The sequence below is a fragment of the Hyalella azteca genome, unplaced genomic scaffold (genome assembly GCF_000764305.2).
Source record: "Hyalella azteca isolate HAZT.00-mixed unplaced genomic scaffold, Hazt_2.0.2 contig10335, whole genome shotgun sequence".
Taxonomy (NCBI): Eukaryota; Metazoa; Arthropoda; class Malacostraca; order Amphipoda; family Hyalellidae; genus Hyalella; species Hyalella azteca.
The window spans coordinates 468911-488733 of record NW_025940379.1 but is presented as its reverse complement, the minus strand read 5'-3'; the positions used below and the strand labels follow the sequence as shown (position 1 = coordinate 488733).

Here is a 19823-nt window from a genome sequence, read left to right as displayed (position 1 = left end):
GTAATTTATTTGACCGTCATCGTGGATAATCTCGGAACGCAAACCACAAACTCGTGATACAGTTTATCTCGAGTTTCTTGTTCATTTTACTTTTTATTGTAAATTGTTCTGCCTTTTTCCTCTATTGCAAGCTAAACGCTTTTTGGTGTAGGATTAATTGTTAAGTTCATCATTACAGAACTTGAGCATGACGGGTTTGGTGTAGGCTTGCTAACTTCACTTAAGTCGTCTTTCCAGTTTCTTGCAACTTTCTACTCGCTAATCATCCCGTCCTCCTCTGCCTTCTCATGGCCAAGCATCTTATTTCTATTGCTTGTCCTTCTATTGCCACGACTCATTGTAATCTGAGTCTCTGGTCTGAGATTATAGGGTTTACTCTGATGTTTCTGAGTCCGAGTTTAGCCTTTTTTTTTTTGTATCGCATTTGAATGCGCAAAGGTCTCTGTCGAACTTTTTGCTGTGTTAATGAATATATTTTCACAACTTATTTGAGGTGGATAATTTTTTTTTTAATTTAGTTTGTTCGGCTGTGGCGGGAATTTTTTGCGTCGAACCTTCTGTTGTAATAGCCTCATGTTTGGCATGAATCAGGACTGTATAAATAACAATCACGAGGCATTTCCGATTAATTACTCCCGCGTCCCAACACAATGGTATTAATTTCTATAAGTCAGTTCAGTCAACAGGAAGACGCATTGCTATCGTCTCAAATGTCAATGGCATTCCCAGCTAATAGTCCGTATGACGCCGACATTCCTTGTATCAATTAAATTGCCGACATATCCTTGTATGAATTTTATGAATGACGAGCTTCTTGTTGCGGCTTTGATTTGTCGTTGTGACATTACGACGTACGATTGACGCCTCGACTCGACAATGTGAAATCTCGAAGTGAAGGCTTTAAGTTTAATTTCGTACTAAATTTTAATCCTCTTTGCGAGATCTTTATGCTCAAATTTCTAAATGTAGGCTTCCTATCGCATTATTTAATGTTTCCATCGCATTGTACACTGTCGGAAAATCCCTCGTTCGTCCTGAGTTTCGAAGGTATGCCTAAGAGATCAAATGAACTCTATTAAGAAGAAACATGCCTAAGAGATCAAATGAACTCTATTAAGACGAAACATTCAACGCCGCTAATCGTGTTTACTGACCGTTGATGTGGAGACCTCCATTGAGTCATGTGGCGTGGGTCAGAACACCTGCTTCACACTGCATGTCATTATCATTAAGGGCACTCATGATCACATGTCAAAGTGTGGCAATTTTTTTTCCAATCTCCATTGATTAACTTCGAGTAATGTGTCGGTGGCTTCTCCTTGACCATTGTTTAACTGATAAGGCATCAGTTCGCAATCATACGCTAATCGAAGCATTTTCCACAGTTCCATGAAAGAGGAAATGAAGCTTTTTCGCTTCGAGATTAATTTTTATTCGGAGTGAATTAATTTGTCCCTCTTGCAAGTATGTGTGTGTCGAGTATGGGAGCTTTAGTGCTGAACATGTTACGCGTGAACTCACGCGTAATAACAGAGGCAATAGTAGTCATACTGAATATTGATGATGAAATCTGAGCCTCAACTTGCTTAGTTAGTTTCTGATGGTATGATTTGTTCAATTTCTTAGTTAGTTTCTGATGGTATGATTTGTTCAATTTCTTGCTGCTGACGCATTTATTCCACGAAGCTCCTAAATTCGTTGGCTGCCTTCCACTTTTCCTGTGCACATTGTTTCGCTAATGCGATTAGTTCGATCGTCCGTGTGAGCCCAAGAGCCTGCGTCTCATTTGGCATTCATTAGCATTTGTGCGCGGCGTGCGCTGCGCTCATTATTGGCATCAGCTATGCTGAGCTATGATAGCAAGCCTCGCTAAATTGCTCGACTCTTCCAGTAAAATAGACGGCTGATCGGTCCCAGCGATGACTCGTTTTTCTTCATCGATTTTTGTCACTGAATAATTTCTGTGAAGTTCGTGCGACTCAATGTTCCACGCTAACAAGTGTTAAAAACTGGTTTTCGTTAATCCTATTTTGTGGAGACGTTGTTAGATGTCGATTCACATTTCCTCAACATCCATTTCATGAGATCTCACCTATAATCTTTTGCTAAATTTTGTTGTGTCAAGTTCATTTTGCCGATCAGAGAAGCATGAAAACCGCATATTGGTAAATATTCAACTAGCTTTAATGTTTTTGTGGAAATTCATGAATATCCATAACGAATTTTTTAATGTGAGAACGCGTGTTCTACAACGAACTACTTTTGCTGCAATACCTTTGCACACATTCATCGCCTGCGCAATACAATAATTTTGGTGGTCGCTACCTGTAAGAAACGTTTAGAGAAAAAAACTTTTTTCTTCAAGCCATGGTCCAGTTCTCAAATGTTAACCTGGTTTAGAAGGATGGAAGTATGGTTATGAGCGCTCCATTTTTATGTCCTCCGCGTGCCCTCCCATTCTGAAAAGTTCCCGTGATGCTTAGTTTTGCATTTTTTCGTCTCGCTGAACCAGTTTGGTTGCCATGCAGCCCCCTTCATTCCCTGCAACCTCGTTGCATCAGGGTATCCGGGTTGGAAGAAACCAAAAAACCAAACCAGTAACGTACGAGTTCGCCAAATTAATATGTATGCACCAGAATTTGGGTGCTCGATGCATGTGCGATTTGGTTTAGATAATTAAAGGACGGTCTCATACAGAGTGAGTTGCTGACAAATTAGTACTTGGAGTCGTGTCCATAGTTCTAATAAGTAAATGCTTCTATTATTTCTCCCTGGTGTGCAAATGGTGTATTATTTCTGGAACTGATTTATCCGTAGAACTTTTGATGTGTCAAGGTCCGCATAGTGCAGGGTTTTTCAACCGGATTTTCCCCGTCCAAATCTGCCCAGTTCCGGGCCCTGCCGTAGGAATAACGGGAATGCCAACAGGCGTATCATCAATCGTAGGGTTGATGCGAGCCCTTGTCTTCTGGTGGAAATTTTGCGATCCTTGACATTGTTCTGGCTGAAATAAACGCCGCAATCTTGCAATCGTTATTCATAAAATCACAAAAAAGTCAGTGTAGATGCCTCTGAGACCATTTGTTGTACGAATTGATGAGATAACTCAACTTCACAACGAGATTTAACCTTTGGACCTCTCATTGTAGCTTCTTCATTTAAGGCCGCGCGCTGTAATGTGTTAGGGTATTGTAAATTATTGGTCCTGAGTGCCTCTTACAACCGTATGAATGATGATGTCCGACCTCGCGGTATTCCCGTGCGCCTGAATCTTGCCATCTCGACCTTGTTCTGATGAGGATATTGAGGCTCACGATCGAAGCAGAGAACCTCACATCTGTATGGGTCTTTTGGGCCGACCTCATTTGTTTCCACCAGTTCCTATCTTGGCAATGAGGATTGCTAGGTGTTCGCCTGAACTGTGAGCAGAGTAGTTATTTTGTTTATGTATTTGAAAATAACGGACTAATTTGAGAGAATAAATTTATAGCGCCTGAAAATTCAATCCATCACGGAGACCAATAATTGATATTATTGAATTGTCGTTCTAAGTTGTTTTCCGTGTTGACTTAACAGCGATATAGGAGGTTCACGTAACATATTGCATAATTAAAAAAGTCAAACGAATGAGATCTGTTCCCACTTGTCAATCTTGAACATCTTCATATATCTCCTGTCCTCAGTACTGCGTTTGTGTATGCAAGTGATGCGTGCCTGTAACATTTCTCAAATTGTTATTTATGCAAAATGGCTTGTAAATACACGTCAAGAACTCCTGTAAATTATTTTTTGTTGGAAAAACAATACCATATCGGTTTTGTTTTTCAATTAATCATAATTTGTTGAAGTTAACTGACTTTTAGTGGGAACTAAAAGACATGTTTTATTGGCTTGTGCTTTGGGTACGAAAATCGTAATTTTCATGGTATGTTCTTTTCAAGCAAAATTGTCAGGTGCAATTCGATCGCAAAAATTGACGCTGAATTCAGCGGTCATTCTAAAAAAAAAATCTCCGTTTTTGCAAGTGTGACGGCAAAATTGATCAGAACGAAATTCCGTGCTTCGTCGTGCCATTTATGAACACGTCCAGCTAGGCTGGTCGCAATCAGCGCCTTTACTGAAGAGCCGCCTACCTCGTCACATCCAATTAGTGTATTTGTAAACCGGTTGTTCCGCATTTTCCGGGTTGTTTCCGATAATCAGGGTTATTTCGAAATATTAGTATGGTGTAGGAAGGCACTGTCACGATATTTAGTTTGAATGTGACCTTCACATTAACAATAAGTTAGCTACTTGCCTGCAGCTGTTCATTAATGACTGATGCTCGATCGAAATGCTGCTTGAAGTTTCCCATCTTTTAACACTATTTAAAATTCCGCAATAAAAAATCGTTTTTCGTCCATTTTTCTGACTAAATTCTAACACTATTCTCTCCATTACCTTCGCAGGATTAATAACTTTCCACAAAGGGAGATTTACCATACAGTTTGGGAACGGTTTCGACCGAGAAGAAATTAAAAAAAATCGACAAACTTTTATGTGAATAGGTTGTTCTTTAGCTTCACGGGCCGAAGAGTTGTCCATGAATATTTATATCCCACTGTATATTGAGTTCTAGAGTATATTTCATAGATATATTAGTTTATATTTTCTTCAATGAGCTGCGCGAAAAGGTGCAGTATTGCTCGCTCTAATGCAGTGGTTACCAAAGTGGGCGATATCGCCCCCCTAGGGGCGGTGGAAAGATTTTGGGGGGCGGTAAGGAAGAAGAGGGCGTTTGGGGGGCGATAGGGGGCGGTAGTCCGAAGTCGAAGTTCGAACGTTTGTTTGACGATTTGTACACAACACGTGCAGCACATCATGACTCCCAGCGATGGTTTTTTTCACCCAGATCTGTTTTTTAACCTATCGTGGGTTTATGTCTCGGACAAATTAACGGCCGGACTCGCGGCCGGTCTCACGGCCAATTTCCAATTCAATGTTCAAGTAATATCTCTCAAACTAATGACCTTAACTCGATGAAACTTGGTACACGACACGAATTCATTAGGACCTAACGGTAATGTTAAGCTCGTGAATTTTTTTTTCAAATTTTGCCTTCATTTGTTTTTGCCATAGTTATATGGCAATGCGGGCCGAAATTCACAGTACCGGGTAATCAAGAAAATTTTCCAAACTATTGAGCAGATTCGAACGAAATTTTGAATTTACAGTCCTAACTACCTAATGTTAATGTTTAGCTCATGAAAATTTATTCGATTGTGCCTTTGTTCGCGAGTTTTTTTCCATTTCACCTTCATTCGTGATTTAAACAGCAGTACGTGCTTAAATTCAAAGTAATCAAGAAATTACTTCCAAAACTACTGAATGGATTTGAACGAAACTTAATATTTAAATACCTAACCTCATGGAAACGATGATGTTTAGCTCGCTACAATTTTTTCGTTCCTCCTATATCTGTATAACTCGCGAACGAAAGCAAAATAGAAAAGTTGTCGCGAGCTAAACATCACCGTTGAGAGGTTAAGTATTTATATTCAAAGTTTTGTTGAAATCTGTTCAGTAGTTTAGAAGAAATTTGGTGATCGCCGCGAATTTAAGCGACAAATTATCCGGCGATACGGGCCGAATATAAGGAAGTGTGAAATCAAGAATGACTGTGAAATGAAAAAAAAAAACTCGCAAACGAAGGTAAAATTGAAAATGTTTACGAGCCAACAAAATCAACACTTGGTAGTTAGGAATGCATATTCAAAATTTCGTTCAAATCTGTTCAGTAGTTTGGAAGAAATTCTTTGTTCGCTGCGAATTGCGGCCTTTATCGCAATATAACTCACGAATGAAGGTGAAATTTAAAAATTTTTACGAGCTAAAAATCAATGTTAGGCTCTGATGAATATATGTTCCAAGTTTCCTTGAGCTGCGTTCATTAGTTTGGGAGATATTACTTGATAATTGAATTTGGAGATTGGTCGTGCGCGACTGGCCACGAGTCCGGCCGTGAATTTGCCCGAGACGTCCTAGGTTTCTAGTGCTTGAACAGTTAAAACTGCTTAGAAACATATTGGTTCACTAAATGGGGTTCTATTTGTGAAATATACATTTGTGTTTAATATTTATCTATTAAATTGCAGCGTACTGAATTTCAAGAAAGAGGCATATGTTCTTATATGTGTCTGTAAGGGGCGCTAGAAGTTCACTAGGGAGCAAAAGGGGGCGCCAGCCTGAAAAAGTTTGGGAACCACTGCTCAAATGTATAGCTGGAAAACCTATTTAGAAAGCTGTGCATTTTGTTAGGACCTCTTCATCCGTATCGGTGATTTAAAGTCACTTCTCAGAAGCGAACTTTTCCTGAACTATTTCTCAAATTCTCTTTTATGAAGTGCCTAATTTAACCGGACCTATCGTTCCAATGAATCTCATTTGCAGGAACAATTTAATGCAAACCCGCTGCCAGTTTCTCCCTACCATCACAAATCAAAATTCGGCTCCCAATTTCTGTTTGAACTATTATACTAAATATTCTCGAAGTTGAGAATTTGCAGTCGTCAAACATCACGCCCGTCTTGATCAAACCGTCGTTGATCAAACCGTCGATTTTCTGCGTATGTTGTTTGGTCGAGATGCTCATTTGCAGCGCACCTGCTGCGCGCTCTCTCACGCTCATGCATGCTTGAGCGGCCACGCTCGGCGCCGGCGTATCCACCGAATTCCGCCCTCATTCTGTATCTATTAACTTGACTAAACCCAGGTCATCCACGCAAAAGCAGAGTTTTGCGTTGTATAAAAAGCATCAGATTGTGTAGGTGATTGTAAAAATTAAAGTTTGAAAGTATTGTATACTATCTAACGAGAGATTAATGTATAATCATCTCTTATTCGCTGAGAATTTATTTTTTGATCGCGATCATTGGATAATGTCGTGAAAAAAGCCTCTTGCTCGACAGAGATTAAAAAGCTAACTAGCTTGGAACGTTGTCAAGTCGTTGTACCTTCTGTTTATTATAACCTTCTGTTTGGAAATACACTATACAATTATAAAATTCAAAAGTATCATGTAGTCATTGTTCGTTGAATACAAATGAACGAATCTTCTTTTACCGTAAGCTCGTGGGTTGTGTAATGGATCGTTTTAGGGTAATGTCTTCTTTTTTTTTATTGAAGTGTGCAATTTTTCTCGGCACTAAGATAAACAAATTATGTGCCGTAACCTTATAAGTCCTTTCTCGATAAATGATTTTTATGGTAAAACCTTTCTTTTATTGACGTGTGCATTTTGCCCGCAGTGGACATGTCGCCCGCTGAGCTGAAGAAATACCGCGCCAGGCAGCGCAAGAACAGGAAAGCCGAGGAGCGCAAGCAGGAAGAGAAGCGGAAAGAAGAAAAGAAAGCAGAACAGAAGAAGAAGCAGTCGGGGCAGGCGAGTCTAACAATCATATCGGAATGCTTATTCATTTAAAAAAAATTCCTCTTCAATTTCGTTGGCAGAACCGAAAATGTGTCCAAAATTGTAGAAGCTCTTTCAGAATATATTCAATATCCCAAAGGAGACTGGGAATTTTTGAAAGTGTATGTCTCGAGCGATACATTGCATCGGAATCAATTCATAATTGCTTAGTAAAGATGCAAGTAATATGTATACTGGTGAGATTTTGTTTCATAATTACCCTTGTTCAACGTTCATCATGAAAATCCTTCCTACTTGAGTTCTAGCAGCTCCTAATGTGTTCCAGGATGACCTGGAGAACCCTCCTCAGGAGGAACTCATTCCCCACAAGCTGGAGCGTCCCGCGGACCCTATCAACGAGGCGCTCAACTTCTTACGGCCCCTGCAGGCCCTCCTGCCGCAGCGCCTGCACACGCACCTGCTCGCCTTCAGCATACACCTGCGGCGGAACAAACCGCTTCTCATGCTTCAAGTAGGGCTTCTGAACATTAATTTTTTTTTATCGAAAGGATATTTTTTTAAAGTTTAATATTCCGAGATAGAGGTAATTTCGTCGGATCATTGTATGCAATGGCTTAGTTGTATTATTGTCTTTGTCTTGAATACCTAATAGGTTCTGATTTGAAGAACCTTCGATCCCAGGGGCCTCATTCCGCGCTCGGACCATGTTCGCACTACATTGTATGATTTTAGGCTGGAGAAACATATGTGTGTGCTTTGCAATATTTGGATTTTGTGTACTTGTGTAATTGGAATTAACTTCCTTATTGCAGTCACTGAAACGAGCATGGTCAGTGGACCGCGATCACCCCGAGCTGCACACGAGCTTCGTTCAGTTCCTGAAGTACTGCAAAGATTCTCTGCCAAGAAAGTATCAAGCCCCTGTCGTAACGCCCGCCGAGTCTGCCACGCCTGTGCCTCTACCGAGCAACGAACAAGGATCCAACAAACCTAACCCGACTAACCACCATCATCCAAGTAACAAGCACATAAAGAATTCTAAGGATAATAAAAACAACAACAAAGACAAGAATCAGCGCAAGAACCATCATCACAATCACCAGAACAACATTGCGTCCAACAACACCGAGAATTGTAAAACTGATACCAATGCGAGTACAGAAATCATTGCTCCGACCAAACCCAGCATTAACCTAGAAGAAGAAGAGGCCAATTTTGACGCCCAGGAGGCGGTTGTGGTCGCCATCATTCACGAGGTGATGACCAGTCTGGTGGGGACCGTTGACCCCGTCAAACTCAATGAAGATTTCCTCAACAAGAACAACGAATCTTTACCGCACCGGTTACAGGGTGAGTCAGGAACGCCGCTAGCTTGAAATAGCGTGTAATTGGTGATTTAGCGTTAGTAGAAGAATACAACGATGATGTGAAAACTTGACACTTACCCTGCCATTTTACGCATTAGTAAAGTACTATTGGTGAATTTTTATTAATCATGATTGATTTGTTGTAAAATAATGTTTAATTAAATTTTGCAAATGAAGTTATGTCGTATGATGTACCATAATATCGTTTATGCTTGCAGCTGCCCGTTCGATGATGTTCTTGGACAGCGTTCAGAAACAACGAGCTATTGGCATCGCCACCGAGATCGGTGATCATATTAAAGGCCGAAACTTGGAAGTAAGTTTACCTGCTAATCTGATGTAAAAATACACTGACAAATCCAGTCAGCTTGTTTCTCTTAAGACTAGCTTGATTATTTATATCTTGATAGAAAAGTTATTTGGACATATAGGCCATTAATCCTATTTACTTTCTAGAATCTTCAAACCGTTTTGGAGTGGCTGGAAGGATTAGAATGCGAAGCCTCCCCTGAAGAAATCCTTCGCTTCAAGTCGCAAAGTCAAAAGCTGTTTCCGCGCGCCCAGATTTTCATGTCAGAGCTGCCGCAGAGCCACACGACCACTGTAACGACCACGACCGCTGACGGCGCGGCTGCTCTCGCCACCACGACGGCCGTTAGCGGCGTCATCACCAGCGTTGCTCCGTCAATTACTGACGACGAGATCACCGCTAACTGTCAGCAGTACGATGAGGTCATTGTCAACCATGTCAATCACGTTGATGGGTAATATCATCGTGTCGTTTAAAGGGCCACTCATTCACGGCTAAGTGGTAATCGCTTATCTGGTGTTTCACGTAGTTTCTTGAATTTGGTTGCGAACATAATATGGAGAGGTGGGAGGAAATGAGTGAATTTTAAGAATAAAATCCAGCATCATCGCTTAGGGTTCCCGGCGGTGCAATAAAATCATACGATTCATTTGTGATGTTGATACCAGCGTGATGTGATGCCACTTGCTTCCCGCCATTGGAACAGCTGTCAACTGATGCCTTCCTTTGTGGTAGTGAGAGATCGTTTTCATAATTAGTCTCAATTCAATTATGCTTAAGCAGAAATATTTGTATAATGATTCCGACACCTAATGGCTATCACTACTTGTACATATGACTTAGTTTCCAGTCTACGTTTCGAAATCTGCCTCTAAGGAAAACTTTTTTATGGCCCTTTGCTTCAATGAATGGGCGTGCCCACTGTGCTCAATAGTTTTTTTTTTATCAACTGCTTCTGTTATTGCTTTTGCATACATCATTCCTTCTTCCGTGAACCAGAGGTTACAAGCTTAAAATAATAATGCTCTAATTTTTGGGGTTTTTAAGCTGACAAAAAAGAAACGATAATAAAAAAACTCACAGAGCATTTGTCTAGCCGCTAGCGAATCTTTGTGTTGGCAACGTGTCCAGAGAAGCGGCAAAATTATTTTGCGTGTCCCTCTACCTTCGTCCTCGACCATGATTCGAAATTTATAGTTTAATTCCGATATTTCTCCAGACTGTTCATAGAGAGCGCATCGACAGTCACATTGTATGCATACCTAAATTGTTGATCGAACATTAAATAATGTGCTCGTTGTAACCACGATACCGATTCTGTAATACCAGACTTTTAAAGAGGGTAGGGTTAACTTGATCCGTGTGATAGTTGCATTAGGGAGCGTGCGTTCCTGAGTTTGGCGAGCCTCTCTTCACCTTTTCTTTTACGCTTGTCCAAGATATCTTGTAATGTTAGTCATTTCCAGAGACTCTTGGCTATGATTGTTTTGTTTTCTAGGTTCCGTACCAGCCATGATATCTCTGAATGATATTTATTGAGTTATCAAGCTTCATTTCTCACTCAATAAAGCTTGTAAGTACTCAACCTTTTCATCGAATATCCTAACCTATGTTCTGGTATTTTCATCGACAAAACTGGGCTGCAAGATGTTATGAAATATAGGGCTCACAAAATTGCGTCGTCAAACGTCTCGCATCGAATTTCAGATTTTGTTGAATTCGGGCCATTTAGGTCTAGTATCTTTGCGCTTGCACAACCGTTAATATGTTTAATGTATATGGCTGCGAAAATTTAGAGACTTTGAATGATTAAATTAAATTGTCAATAATGTTTGAGTAAGGTAAAGCAGCGTTAAATAATAATTTATTAATACGAATCTTTACATACGTCATGTAAAGTTATATCCTAACAGAGGCGAACAATTCAAATGAAAGTTCATATTTAAAAAAAATTACATTAAAGTTTATAAGTTAATATCACCGACTTCATAGTCACGTAAAAACATAGGGATAAAAATGATTTATTTTTTGCTTGCAGAGAACGTAAACACATTATGACATAATAATATCCAATCTATGTTTATGTTGGCTAATTTTAAGATCCAGATATGGTGAAAACGCAACTAATCATGCTGCGAGGTATGTAGTCTTAATTAGACACAAACTTTAAGGATTACAGAGCATGCACGTTCTTGATCGAGCGTGCAAGTTTTGATATTAGTACCGGAACGAGATGAGTCATTTTAATTTACCCGTCATTTGCGATTCGTAAACAAGGTAGCCAGGTTTTGTGGCACTATTGCAACGTTATCTCATTTGTAAACCTACCTTATAAAGCAAGCCCTACATAAATATCAGTAAATGTGATTAAAAAAAATACAATAAATGATAATTCAAGCATGTGATCAACAAAATGATTCATCTACGTTTGTGCACAAAAATGGGAGCTAAAATTGCATTGACGGGACAACAAAAAACATTTCAGTGTCCACTGAAGGTATTTGTACCAGGCAACAAAGTCGTGCGCGCGTTTCCAGTTCCACTAAAATATGGCGGATAATCAGCCTTCAACTCGTGGTTGTGGATATCATGACCCACAGCAATGAAGCTGTAAGCTCGAGACACTTCCGGGTTATTCTTGGCATGTAACATAGGTACAAGGTGGCACGTAGCCGAATTTTCACGCAAACATCAAATTTCATACAATAAAAAGTTTTAAACTTCAATCCTAATGCTGTCGAGGGAGGACGGTTCATGTTGGATCTCCACATATCATCTAACTCCAAGTTTGACACAACACTGCGTGGTAAAAACTCAACACTCTCTTACAACAAATTTGTAAAAAAAAATCAGAAATTTTCTTTACCTTACAAGGCTCCTGAATTGTTTGAGAACTAACGATATGTTAACAAGCATATATGTTAACATATAAAACGTGACTAAATGCTAGACCTGTGTCTCATAACTCGTGCATTGCTAGACATATTACATTGACTCCGCATTACAAACAATATTTCACTCATAAACTGTCAAACAAAATGTTCTGTCACTTCCAACAGCATCGTCTCAAATACATGGTCACATTTCCCAGTTTCTCTGGAAATGATATATTTCTCAAACATCTCGCTCAGCGAAAATTAAATCTTTCCACAGATGGAAAAAAATCGTACACACAACCTATACAAGCCGTCGAAAGTTGCAAGGTATTGTTCGCCAATAAAGTACGGTACATACAGAAGGCGTCATCGGTTAAATAGCTACGGGAGAAAAATCACAATTAAAAAAAGATTTGCAAATGTTCAAAATAAATAAAAAGAGAGAATGCAGGGAAATAATTGTCTCACTTTTCAGTGCGAGGGCATTTTTCAAATTCGAAACGAGTTCCATCTTTAAGCTGCACGCCCGCATTGTCGGGGCACTGTTCAGTGAGTGGTGGCGATGGCAACCGCAACAGCTGGTCAACGTCAAGATGACAGGCGAACTGCAAAAAAATCAAGACTTTGAAACCCATGCCTCACGTGCACGCTCAACAATAGTATCAAAAGTGTTCATTTTCACTCGGCAAGAGCTTCAAACTGTGGGTCTCAAACTTAGTGAAAATGACCTCAGAATTACATATATTAAATCTTGAGCTAATAATGGAGAGTGCAACTATTTCTGATGTTTTAATTCAGCCATATTCATCAATACTATTATGATATATACCTGTGTAATGATAACATGGATACAGTCCCATGATAAATTTGATACCAAGATGAAAAAGTTTCAGAACCACTGATTCTAAAGAAGCACAGCAGCAGCAGCTCACCTGAGTTCCTCCCCCTGCGGCCACCAGGCAGTGCACAGCGTGGCTGTAGAGCCGGTGCCTGGCGCTCTCGGCACAGGACGCCGCGCGCTTCAGCAGCGTCACAGCCAACACTGAAGTTCGCGATGAGGCAGCTTGCGATGAACAAACGGATTCCAGCTCACTAATATCTTCACTCGAAAAGTTCTGCCAGCACAACTCTGATCAATTAAAAACTAGGTATTAATGACAATATTGCAAATCGAAAAGAATCAGAGACTCATTATATTCATTGACACTGAAACAAGGATCAGGTCATCTCATTCTGAAATGCAGAAGACTTGAAACCGTGGCATGCGTGTTTGACCGTTTGATTACGACCACAGCATTCGGTATAGCCATATACCGAATGCAGGCTATTTATGGTATATGGCTATACCAAATATTCGGTATATAGCCACTCGTATAACAGCCTAGTCATAAGAAATGCGCGAATCAACGTTCACGCAAGGGAAGCTAAAGCTCAATATTTCAACAGGCAACAGCTGTATTTCAACAGCGTGCAGTCAACTGTAGGTATTCGCAATCTTCTATTGTCAATAAGAAACTAATAAAAAATAAATAAATCCAATTTTGTACCAAAATCCTTTTTCTTGGGTAAATATAACAATAAACTTACCGAGTGTAACAAGCAATCTTCTCATCAATAACTTGAAAAAAATATATATATATACAAAGATACAATTTAAACAGTAATATTGTAAAAAATTCGACAAATAAATAAGTACCCAGACCCAACTGAAAGTTTTGTATGGCTCTATTCACTATAAGCTACGCCACAACAAACGCGAGGCGTCATTAGGCTAGTAACCGACCTTCATTTCCAGATGTCTCAGTTCGTTCACCGAACTGGCCAAGCAAGGAGAGGGTCGAGAGGAATCCGTCATACTCGATCAGTTCATTCCAAAGTTTGTTTCCTTTAGGTAAACATAAGTAAAAGTTGAAAAGATTTCCTGAAAGGGAGCGCAGTACTCGGCGAGCCCGACCTCTGACACGTTCCAGTTCATTCTTGTAATCTTCATTGGGTGATTTAATCATACCCTGATCAGACATTCCTGCATTCAATTTTATTGTTTATTTTATCAAATAAAAAGTAGCAAAACAGCCGACGGATTTCAAATATTTTTATCATGAAAATTGCAAGTAAGCAAATTGGTACAGTACGTGTGAGCATTTTTGTACTTGCAGTAACATAAGAACACAACTAGAATTTACCATAAACCATCTCAAAATTCCATACACAGTTTTTTCTTTTATATAATACATGAAGATCGTTAGTATAATAGATTCTGTATTATTCAGACCACTGTTTAAAAATGCAAAAAAAAACTGAATTTGATTTAATTAAATTAATGTGAACAATAAATCTCACCTTTACTCTCAATACACGTGGGAGGTACAACTGATTTTGCTGTGAAGTTGACGAGCTACAAAGAACAGTCAGAAACTTAGCACTCCATTTAAGACGTGCAGCTAAGAATGCTTCCATCTGAGTGATAGAAGCTCTCTTCAGGAAGACTTGGATGGGGTCAAAACAACCATCTACATCAGGGGAGAGCAAACCTTCAATTGCTCCCTCAGGGGCCAGAGGCGCCAGCCTAGCTCGATAACAGTTCAGATGCTTCAGGATCAAGTCACCAAACTCAGCAGCTAGCACGTGAGCTGACAAGTAAATAAATTCCTGAAAAATATTTAAAATGTCAACTTACAAGTCAGAGGTGAAGCATTTATCCTGGCTGTTAAGTTTATGATCACCTGAATCGAGATAATCTTAAATTTGGCTCAACTACTAAAGTAAATTTTATCACCAGGCTCAACATATTTTCCACAAAAAATTATACCTCTGAATATCATTTGTAAAGAATCTAAAAAAGTTATTTGGGATAAATTGTAAGTAATGCAACATCAGTTCCTGGAGGATATCATGAGTACACTATTCAATGTAAAATAAAGAATTTTTTTTCAAAGGCTTAAAATGGTTAACAATGAAATCTCGATGATACAGTTTATTGAATACATGAACTCAGTGTGATGAGTGACACAAGAGTGTCACTCATCACTCAGTGTCCCCACAAGAAACAGAGTTACATGCAGTATTATGTATAACCCATTGGTTTATAGTAGAAATGAAACAAATATAAAAGACTGATGCATTAACAGAACAAAAGACTGACTTTCTACATACAAAAATTTAACACTTCATAGAAGAAATATTTGGAAAATCGGTAAATAACAGATATCATCACTAGTACTCAATATCATTAGATAGTATCATTAGTTGGCAACAAACACCTTAGGGTTGTGAACATTGTGCTGGAATCCTCGTAGTCTTGACAAGATATCATCTCGAGCTTGGATTCGAGAAGAAAGATGGTTTCTGGCAGAGGAACGAGTTCTTGACAGAACTGATGCAGTGGAGATAACTGACACATCACTCAAGGAAGGCATCATGGCAATGCTGACATTTACAAAGTCAATCTTTGGAGACCAAGAGCCTTTGTAAATGGGCTATACAAAATTTGAAAACTCCATACAAAACACTCTAAACTTGTCTAATTATTATCATCCATAAGTTGATTCCATAACTAGGATTATGATATTACTGTTTCAAAAATTAAAAAATTAGAGACATTTATATCATAGTCACTCTGTAGGAACAGAGAGATCGCTTTTTGCACAATTTCAACAAAAGAACAAATTATTGAAAAGAAGCACATTTCTACCATCCTTTATGACTAAGACCTTATCAACAATGGTAATGATTTGTGAATACACCATTCCATCCAGCCAACAATAATCATGGAACTATTATTCATATTCTTTATCTCTTTGTAAATGAACATTAATTTGGAAAAAAAGCAACACTTTCAAATTATCATAAGTTTATACAAGTAATGTGGCCCTAGTTTGCCTTTGAGAGCAACATACACTCAGAAGAATGATAAAAGGAAGAAAATGAACCAATTTGAAAAAGACCACAGGAAATAGTTTATTTTTATATTCTGGAATGCATGACAGAGAATCACCATTGAAAACTTACAACATTATCATTATCATCAATACTGTACTGAGGACATGTAAAAAAATTGTAACATCAGTCAAGGTATCATCTCAATTATATTACCATGAACAAGCACCAAGTTTGACAAATTCAATTGAATGGACACCCATTGCCAGTTTTATATGCCTTTCCCTACATACAAAAATATTTTTTGTACATTGCTACAATCTTTCCGTTAGGTTTGTGCACAATAATTGTGAAATTGCACAAAATTATATTCTAGAATATAGCTTTACAAGCTAACAGAGCGGTAGAAATTGGTGATTAAACTGAAAATACACTAAAAGCAGCCATGTATAGTAGTTGAACCACAGCTCCTTAATGATTTTTATCTTCTATGGATGAGCGGATGGAGCTGATCTCCAATACTCTTGACCACCATTCATTGATGTCATAAACACGCCCTAGGCAAACATGTCAAGGAAAATTAACAGACTTTTAAAACATAACAAGAGAACTAGGAAGGGAAAAGAAAGCTGTAGAAGAACCAGTATTATGAATTCTATTCTCAATATCAGTGAACGGCATCATTCAGCAGCTGGAATTCTGCAACTATCTTCTGAAGTCTGTAATTATCATGGGTATCTACAAAGCATTAACCCTTTTGTGGTCTGACAAGTAATAAGCAGAAATTTCTACTTTCTGAGGATTGTAAAAAAATATAACTTAGTACTCAGTGAGTGACAGAGAGTGCATTTTCTTGTCGACGAAAATGTGAAGTCACGGACAGACAGACAGACAGACACACAGATGAACAGACAGACATGGCGAGCACAATAGCACCTTTTTTTCCATAAATGAGAAAATGCAGTTAAAATGACTGTTGATTCTAAGATATAGGTATGTGTGAGCATTTTTCAAAATTTTGAACACTGAAGGCGCAAATTTCACTTGAAGAATTAAATCTAATTACTATGGTAAGTGCATTTGATATTATTGAATACTTAACATGCAATTATAATGTAAAGCAATTTAAATAAAATATACATAATATCAGGATACTAACACAATTATCATTCCATTTTAAAAATCAATCAGTAGTTTTGGAGCGCAGCAGTAAAGGATACGCATCTGATTGATGATAATCTGAGGTTTTTCCTTGAAGAACGAAGTTCTTCCTCTAATATGTAAGCAATCACCTAAGTCAGGAACATTATCTCTGGTAGATAAGGAGTCCCGATACACCTGCTGAATTTCTTCTGGAACATTTTTTAAATCCCAATCACTGATGCCTTGCCGGTCTGACTGGAATTGGATACATGGCAAAATGCCTGTTCCATCATCAACTGAAACATGTGAATGAAAATTTTATTTTAATAACAATTTACAAGAGATATTACTAATGGAGAATATTTTTGATATGGGCAACTATTACAGCTCAACTGAATTACTCAAGATAAGACTAATGATATGCAGTAATTCATTATTAGTCTAATTATTCAGACAGATGGAATTTAATACCAAATATCTTACGATGTAGAATGAAGGCCTTATCCTGGATGTTGCGATAAACAACTGTGCCAAGCAGATCAATTTTGGAAACTTCTGTTTTTCCTTCAAGTAGTAAACATACTTTCTTTTCTTCATCAAAATGTAGTTCATTTATGAACACTTGTGCATGAAATTTACCCATCATTGCAAATCCATGTTTCTGCAAAATTCATTTTAATAACATTATAAATCAATTTAATAATGCTGTTAAACAATTAAATTGCAAATTTACCCAAAATGTGTTATCACTGTTATGTATGGGAAATTTTAGAAAAAAAAAATTATTTTTTTAATCTACTAAATGGGGTAGGTATTAAGGGATGGTTTTGAGTGTTTTTTGTTAATAACTTTTTACCATGAAACATTTCATAAACAAGTTTAGGCTCATTTTATAGTTCTTTGCAATGGCTATTGTATGTATGGTATCTTCAAAAAATTCTCATATGATATTTGTAAGGTGCCAGATGCAAAATAAAAGTGTATCAAATTACCCATGGGAACAGGGTAATCAGGGACAGTGGACACTTGAAATAAAACTTAATTTTAAATGTTTGAAGCATGCAGAGTGTACTTTTCTATTACTAACAGTAATTTGAAGTCCTCCTTTTCCTTTGTACCTATGTGATGTGGATGTAAAATAAATGACATTTTATGTGATTTTTACTAGTTTTTCCTTTATTGATATGATATTGCCAATTACCATATCCATCATCCATGAAAATGCCATTGAGCATTTACAACTACCTTGTCCACTGCAAGCTTCATGTTAGCAGCCATTTAGCACTTTTCTGTATGGGAGCGCTGCCGTAGCCCAAAAATTTGACTCAGCCCAAGAGCCAATGCCAACCCTCTACATGCAATAGAAATAGCCAGCCTAACACCTATGCAGCTGTTCTTACTTGCCTCATCTTGCCACACCAGCTTGAAACAAGCAATGCCTCAGCTCAGAAGCTGATACTCCAAACAGATTATGCCCAATATCTCATACACTAATGATTTGAGCCCATACCATCAGTCCATCACTTCTTACAAATGCCGTAAGCCACAGGGTCTGCAGACCACACTAGACTGCCATAAATGGGAATGGCCCCGCTCCGGACTGTCGCATCACTTTACCAACTTTGCAGGCGTAAGCCCAGCCTTGACGTTCACCAGCATCTTCTTCCTCCACACTTACCCCCTTCTCTCCACCTTTCCGCAAAAGGGTTACATTAGGTGTAAGATTAGGTTAGAATTCTTCAGCAAGCTGGTACCAAAAGGAGGGGGAGCAGCAAGCAGGGGGTAAGTGTGGAGGTTTAGCCTCCAGAAGAATGGACAGGCAGAGGAATAGCCTTTAGAAGAACAGACAGGCTTGGAGAGGTAGCAGTGTTAGTGTACTGATAGCTCTGTGGTGCAGGTCGTTCTTCATCAAAAGTGGTAAAGGGGCTAGGCTGCATGGAATAGAAATATTTTGGGGTTTAGCTTGTAGGTTAGCCTACGACCATTGTTATGCGGCTTGCAGCTCATTGGCTCACTGGTTTACATCCATGAAGGGATTTAGTTCCTGTGGCTTTCAGCAAGTAATCATGTTGGCAAATTTGCTCTGCAGCATGCTTGCGCACGGGGTGAAGTATGAAAATTATGCTGGTATTGGGCAATGCTGGGCTATTTCAGTCGTCACTACTGTATCTGTAAGCTTACAGGAAGGCTTGTAATTTCACACCATTTTGATAGGGTCAAGTGAATTCACTATAACGAAAAAAAAATTTGTAAAAACAGACCTAAATCAGAAAGGAATATTCTAGTAATAACCATCATATTTTTTGGAGGAATAAATCCTAGTTTAGGTTAATTACTTTCCATTATACCTATGTTGCCTGCAATGCCTGGTGCACAATTATAGTACCTATGACATTCTATGCACAATTTTGTGATTACCAATGATGCATTAATTTTTTTTAAACTCGATTTGATTGATGCCAGGTTGAAGGTGAAGAAGTCGTGCGCAGACCGCCTGTAACCCCTGGGCTCAGCAATTATTGTTTAATTTAATGCAAGTCTTCATCCTCTCCTCTCAGCACTCCTTCCTCTCTAGTCTCTCAGCTGGTACTTGTTTTCCAGGTTGTCAGCAGTCTCATGATGTGTAGCAAATTTTCATTAGATCCAGTGCTCTACACTAGTTGTAAGGTAGCTAGTCGAAGCTAGACAACCAGTTTGTGTGAGATACGTAGCAGTTGCTTGCACTATAGAGTGCTGAACTCTTCTGGGGTAATTGCCTCCTCCAAGAAGCACACGCAGTCACGCACAGAGATGAGAGAGACTCCCAGGGCATTTTTTTTATTTAATTTAATTATTAGGCTTCG

General features: G+C 38.7%; 2 protein-coding genes across 6 annotated transcripts in view; one reads left to right on the top strand and one right to left on the bottom strand.

The window, feature by feature from the left end:
• The window catches only part of LOC108682361 (N-alpha-acetyltransferase 15, NatA auxiliary subunit), a 37956-nt gene extending 27286 nt beyond the window's left edge, over window positions 1–10670 (top strand). The window contains exons 13-17 of the mRNA XM_018171504.2: window positions 7287–7420; window positions 7734–7919; window positions 8221–8758; window positions 8994–9091; window positions 9232–10670. Of these exons, the coding sequence (XP_018026993.1) occupies window positions 7287–7420; window positions 7734–7919; window positions 8221–8758; window positions 8994–9091; window positions 9232–9543 (1268 nt within the window). The 3' untranslated portion in view covers window positions 9544–10670. The remainder of the gene's footprint in view (window positions 1–7286; window positions 7421–7733; window positions 7920–8220; window positions 8759–8993; window positions 9092–9231) is intronic.
• A 267-nt stretch (window positions 10671–10937) lies between these two features.
• On the bottom strand, window positions 10938–17659 carry LOC108682363. 5 transcript variants are annotated; one of them, XR_001931568.2, is made up of 7 exons: window positions 17464–17659; window positions 17058–17276; window positions 15222–16394; window positions 14302–14610; window positions 13745–13984; window positions 12894–13090; window positions 10938–12566 (listed from the first exon to the last, which is right to left on the bottom strand). XR_001931568.2 is itself a non-coding variant. In XM_018171507.2 (7 exons), the coding sequence occupies exons 3-7, from the start codon at window positions 15359–15361 to the stop codon at window positions 12426–12428; spliced, it is 876 nt and encodes a 291-aa protein (XP_018026996.1). In that variant the 5' UTR covers window positions 15362–16394; window positions 17058–17276; window positions 17464–17659; the 3' UTR covers window positions 10938–12425. The 5 variants fall into 5 exon arrangements, 2 of the variants coding, with proteins under 2 accessions (XP_018026996.1, XP_018026995.1); XR_007156927.1 differs by having other exon boundaries at window positions 12894–13076; window positions 13745–13970; XR_001931569.2 differs by having other exon boundaries at window positions 13745–13846.
• Between the last annotated feature and the right edge of the window lie 2164 nt (window positions 17660–19823).

Coding starts and splice junctions, on each gene's coding strand:
- LOC108682363 (XM_018171506.2), bottom strand. CDS start 15,380: ATGATGCCTTCCTTGAGTGATGTGTCAGTTATCTCCACTGCATCAGTT. Junction 13,971..14,301: donor CACGTGTATTGAGAGTAAAG/GTGAGATTTATT, acceptor ATGTCTGATCAG/GGTATGATTAAATCACCCAA. Junction 12,567..12,893: donor CCGCAGGGGGAGGAACTCAG/GTGAGCTGCTGC, acceptor ATTTTTTTGCAG/TTCGCCTGTCATCTTGACGT.